The 6,000-nt window shown below is 41.7% G+C and overlaps 1 protein-coding gene across 1 annotated transcript in view; it reads right to left on the bottom strand.

The window, feature by feature from the left end:
* Positions 1-5,713, bottom strand: part of MYO3B (myosin IIIB) — a 219,290-nt gene extending 213,577 nt beyond the window's left edge. Inside the window, exons 1-4 of the mRNA XM_068948639.1 lie at positions 5,347-5,713; positions 5,053-5,145; positions 790-855; positions 539-578 (exon numbers count right to left, since the gene is read on the bottom strand). Coding sequence (XP_068804740.1) covers positions 539-578; positions 790-796 — 47 coding nt within the window. The 5' untranslated portion in view covers positions 797-855; positions 5,053-5,145; positions 5,347-5,713. The remainder of the gene's footprint in view (positions 1-538; positions 579-789; positions 856-5,052; positions 5,146-5,346) is intronic.
* Between the last annotated feature and the right edge of the window lie 287 nt (positions 5,714-6,000).

Genomic DNA, 6,000 nt, shown 5'->3' on the forward strand with positions numbered 1-6,000 from the left:
AACAAATAGTTTCTGAACAGGAAATAGAAAGAGAAGTGGCTGGACAAGCACACAACTGCAAGGGTAGGTCTATCCTTAGGGAATGCTAGTGAATAGAATTAATGCTTACAGTCCAGCCTGCATCAAAATACATTTGTGCTGCTACAAGTGCATGAGGGGTACACTTAAAAGCAATAGCAAGATCGGTAGCAATGTTATATTTAAATACATGTTCTCAATTAGTAACTCACTGGTTCTTTCACTATGTATTTGGGCTTATAATGAACTCAGGAGCCAGTTATCTCACCTAGGCTGATAGTTTTAATGTCATTCCTTGAGAAAGAAAAAAAAAGAAAAAGGTTAAGAAATACAGCTGTAAGCAAAGCAACACTTCAAAGCTACCAGCTGCCTATCTGGGAGATAATTATGACAGGTAAGCAGAATAAAATAAGGACTTTTCTATTCTGCAGGAAGAGAGACAGAGCAACACAACATACGCATTTTCTTCCAGCCTTCTCTACGGTGCCATAGGAGGTGAAGTTTAAAAATTCAATCTTACCTAACCCAGTTTGCTTCAGGACTTGCTGTGTTCTCAGCTGCTGCAACAACAAACATGAAAAAACAAAAGCTTGACAGCTTTCAGATCACCTGAGATCTTTGGCATGTCTCCAACTGTTTCAAAGTAACAAGCCACCCAAGCTAACAGTTGTTGAAATACATGAACCTGGCTGTATGCATTACAGTTTCACTCCAAAGCTGATGAGCAGGCAAAGAGAATAAGGTAAAAAAAATAAAGGTTGCATTCCTTACCTGACATAGCTCCTGTTGGCCATATGTTGGACTCAGCAAAAGGTACCGTCTCTTGGAGCAATAAATCTAGAAGAGGTAAAGACTCAATTATTAATAAGAACATGAGGAGGTCTCAGGCACATGATGAATGAAATTCAGAAACCCAAAACGTACAGAGTCTGATTTAGTTTGTAAAGGGAATTTAGAGAGATTCCCTGAACTCTGGCTCAATCGATCTATTTCAGACAGACAATGACACATGGAAAGAAGCAGGACGATGCTTTATTGCAATGCTGGGGAAGAAGAGCAGTCTCTTAAACCATCTTCATACCAGCCTCTTACAAGTAGAATCTGAATAAAATGGAAATGCCTGGCTTTTATCATATGGCCTTTGTACAAGCTCCCATTCTGCTGGTCACCTCTCCTCCTTCCAGTCATTAACAACTAATGCGCTTCCAACGTTGTGTTTTGGCCTCTAGCTTTTTTGTACCAAAGACTGTAGATGCGCCCTTCGAGTGACTCATAATTGCACTGATACAGTTTCTAAGTTTGTACAGCATTTCAGGTTTGAAATTGGGTCATCCAATTAACTTGGAATACAGCACAGAACAGCAGGAATGAAATCGACAGATTTCTGGGCAAAGGCTAGAACTTCTTTAACATAACTTTGTGTCTTTTGATACTGCTGACAGCAATTGGAAAGTATCAACCAACATAAAAAACCTTCCCAGGATGAAAGGAAAATTGACATCACTTTTTCCTCTCAAGAGAGAATTTTCTAATTCCTCTGTATTCTGTTCTGCAGCATTGTTATTACTGAACGTAGTGCCATGCAGCACACGCTAATGATTAGGACAGCATTTAGCAAATGACCTTATCTATTTGGACACTTCACACTGCTCCACCTAAATGCGAGGTTCCTAATTGTAGGGGTGGGAGAGACAGGACTCATGTTAAGTATCCAAATGTGAGCATTAACGTGGAGGTTGGACATTTAGTCTGAAATTCAAACAACCAGAAAATAGGGGCAGTATGTGGAGCCAAGAGATGGGGAGCACTAAGGAAAGGGACATATCTGAACGTCTTGTTTGATTAGTTGCACGAGGGAAACAGTGCAGTTCCTCAGTGAAAAGGGGACTGAGAGCCTCACCTCAGCTTGCTTACTGCATGTATGTACTTCCCCTCATTTGGAACTCACCTCTCTTTCTTATACTTTGCCCTAAACTCTCTCCTGAACTGGCTTATTTTAATGCTTGGTAAGGTGTTACAGAAAAACTATTCTACTCAAAGTGTAAGGACAAAAATAGAGGCCAGCTTAAGACAAAGTGCATTTCTAACACACGTTTGATGAGTATGACAGCCAAAGTTTGTATTTGAGAGGAATTGGTGAATAATGTCTTCTGGGTGAGTTTAGGGAGTCTGTACAACACTTCACACAAAAAGGAAAAGAGTAATTGTGGGTGAACAAGATTGGAACTACTGGAGAGAAAAAGCATGAAACTGAGCAAAAGAAAGTAAAATAGGAAGGAGTGGAAATATGTGTAGCATTATAGATAGACAGTAGTAAGAGACACTTTATATAGTGAGAATAATATATAGTGTCAGAATCTAAGGTGGAATTACATGATCAAACCAACAAATAAAGCAGATGCAATATTAGCAATAGGAGGAAAGCACATTCAGAAGCTCAGAGGGGAAGCTCAAATTGTAACGCAACAATCAAAAAATTAAGTAAATACTGAATATTCTGTCCTAGGTATAACAAGCAAAATTCAGATCTAGGAAGTATTCTGGAAAAAACAGCAGGAGCGGGAAATGGGATCAGGCAGGAGACAAAGCGAATGCCAGGTTTGAATCCCAGGCAGTCAGCAGTCAGATGACTGGCTCTCACATTTAGACACAAGGACAACTGGACAATGAGTTCCTATCTTCTACAAGTAAAGCCCTGCTAAACGTAAGACATGAAAACTATATTTATTAATATAGGTGCTACTTGCTTTACTGATTTGACCTCGCCATTGAATATCAAATATTCAATCGTTACGCACAAGGTGGGGATAAGGATTCAATGCAGATTAAATATAACCAGAAATTTTCTCAACAAAATGCCCAGCTTAATACGCTGTTTATGACTTCAGCCATGAGCACAGATCCCCTGAAAATTACATCCCTTTAAAGTATTTCTCTGGGGGTTAGCACAAGTGTTGCTCTGTGAATTGTAGGTGAATTCAATTCCCAACACTTTCTACAGAAGTACTGGTATACAGTACGTGACCAGGAGACTAAAGTGGAGGGAATTTTCTTGTGAATAATGGAAACTGTGTGTGTAAAATGAGAAGGATCCAAGCTAAGCCAACAAAATACAGTGTATATGCAGAAAGTTAGGCAAACGGCTGCCTGAACTGGGTGATTCGAGTAATTATGCCATTATCCTAGGCTAACTGAGAACACTTACTGGTGTGCCAATCACACCTCCCTCTGCAGTCAATACAATACCATCAGCACAGCAAAAAGGAAAAGAAAATTGACTGTGAATAGATTCCAGTCACTTTAATTGCCAGCATCCATAGCACCATCAGGATAAGCAGGCAAACAAAGATCTGTTTTCCACAGCTGTACACTTTTCTCATGCTATTCCGACCTAGAAAGTAGTTGCTACGTAGGCAAGAGGAGCAATGAAAGATGCAAAAGGACATGGGCTAGCTTTAACTCTTCCCTTATTCCAGGATATTTGTATCGCATGTGCACCCTACTGCTAAAAGCTACTCCATTTAGTAATTCCTACCGTGCTATGTCAGGAGATGGGTTCAGTTTCCTTAACGTTCACCTATTCCATAAGAAAAATTCTACAGCTAATTCTAAAGTCCAGTGTTTTCAAATGTGCAGTTCTCTCAGCGGAAACAGGAGACAAGGAGCTGTTTGCATCACCAGTGCTCCCCTCCCCACAAACTCGGGACTGCCAATGCTTGAGGAAGGAACAACTGAATGAGAGCTGGAGAAAAGGAGGAGGAAGGGAGGACCAGCCAGCAAAAGGCCCCTTACGTGCCTTGCTCCCTATACAGCAGCAGCAAGGAATGAAAAGTCTCAGATTTCTTCCCCCTTTCTCATGGGGCATCACCACAGGCAGCGTCAGCTGTGTTCAGCAGAATCACATTCAGCCTCTTGCCTGCTGTGAAGCATTCGGATGGGAAAGTGCAGCCTTACACTGTCAGAAGTTTATCTCAGAGCAATGCCCTTCTAGCTGCAGCTGCCCTGCTTTCCAGCTTTGGCAAAGGGAAAGCATGTATGGCCTTACATAATGCATCATTCACAAAACTACTCTTCCCCAGAGAAGATAAAATTCCTCACAGAAACTTTGCAGAATTAAACAGCAGTAATTTCTCAAGTTATGTGCCACTTCTCTGCTGCGGCAAGTCAGTTCCAGGGCTCTGCTTTTCAATGCATCAACAGGCCATTATGGGTTCTCCTTTTGCTGAGGTACCATACACACCGGTCACATCTCATTGCTCCGGTCAAACCGCCCTTCCCCCACGCTCCTTGCCCAGCCCCTAAACAAGGGGAAAGCACACAGCTATGCAAAGAAGTGAAATAAGGAGTAGCATGGAAGGCAGGATAAGCTAGAAGTGAGCCATCAGGAGACAAACTTGGTGCATTAGATGGTTACTGTCTCTGCGTTTCTACCTGCAGAGTATTCCTCCACCTTCCCCAAACACTGGAACAGGTGCCTTCCTCAGCTGCACAGTTCTGCTTCTTCGTAGCTCCTTGGGTGACCCACCACCATCACTGTGCACCCTTCTGTGCTTTAGATCCTCCTGCTGCAGCTCCCTTCTTTCATCTCCCTTCCCTAGTTTAGGAGCTACATGGCTTTATCAAACTGCATGGTGACCATCCATCATGGCAAATAAGTTCATATTACGTTTCACTCCTTCTCTTAGCACTAAGAGGAACACAGCTCCATATTCTAGACTGTAATGAAGGAGCCTTTACGAAAAATGCCCACTCTAAACTTCTGTCCTGGGTGATTGCCAGGCACAACGCAGCTCGCTTATTCTGCCCAGATGCAGCACAGCTCAGTGGAATTTCATGAAAAGGAATCAGGAAGGAAAAAAAAAAAAAAGGTCCAGGAAAGCTCCTTTCCACTGAAAAAAGTGCTGATTGTTCCTGCAGGTGCTGAGTATTCCCAATTTCCCTGAAGCAATCAATCCAAAGGTGCCTTTCCATTCTCTATTTCTACATTACTAAGGTTCAGCTCTAGAATAGATTGGTAAAAAGCTTAGTGCTCACCTGCTGGTTATACACAGGGTTTGTATGATGCTTTTTTCCCCCTTCTCCTTTTCTCTTCCTGATCCATACGTTCTCATCGCACTTTCTCCTCTCCTGTAGAGAGATAAATTCATTAGAATTCACCTCTAGGAATGAAGAAAAGGGAAATTTGTATGAACTAACGAAAGACACATCCTATGGCGGCACAATATACCACAGGAAATGCTGTTCAGACAGTAGTTTAAAATTAGGGCCAGGAAAAAAAAAAAAAATCACTGGCCAATTTTTTAAGCAGAATAAAAGCAAAACCTATACCAGAATTTTCTGGACTTCAAAACTCTTTCCTGAAGACCAATGTATTTTTGAGTAACCTCATAGTACTGCACAGTCTGTGAGCACTTTGCTCGTTATTGTCTTCTCTGCTTCCTCAGTGACAGAAGGCTAGTTAAGCCAGTAACTTTGGTTTTTGCAATACAGAATGTTTTTCTTCCTCAGACAAGCCTGCACTCAAGAGTCCCCTGTTAGTGAGTCTCTCCAGGCATTAGCACAGCAAAAATCATTGTCTTTGTCCAATGAACTTTTTATACTGAGTGCATTTGGCAAAAACACTGCAAAATTGGTCCTGGCAACCCTTCATGCAACCAAACTGTCACCATGCTGCTCACTAAAGCTCTTTTCCTCTGTAGTTAGAAAGTCAGTAATACCGATATAACGTTTTTTTCTAACCAAGGACTTTGGACGGTACTGGCTAAATCACTCACTCTGTACACACATCAAAAAAGCAGCAAATAACTCAGGAAGGAATCACACAGTTGTCCTTGCTTTCCAAAGTGCACCATCGTATTATTACAGCTGGTGTTCCTACAAGTTCCTAATGACGGAGCACTGCGTGTGCTGCAAATACCAGCACAAGAGAGCAACTGAGTTCGTTTTTTCCTGTTTTCAAACCTACCTATCTGCACTTCAACT

Source organism: Struthio camelus, chromosome 6, assembly GCF_040807025.1.
Source record: "Struthio camelus isolate bStrCam1 chromosome 6, bStrCam1.hap1, whole genome shotgun sequence".
Taxonomy (NCBI): Eukaryota; Metazoa; Chordata; class Aves; order Struthioniformes; family Struthionidae; genus Struthio; species Struthio camelus.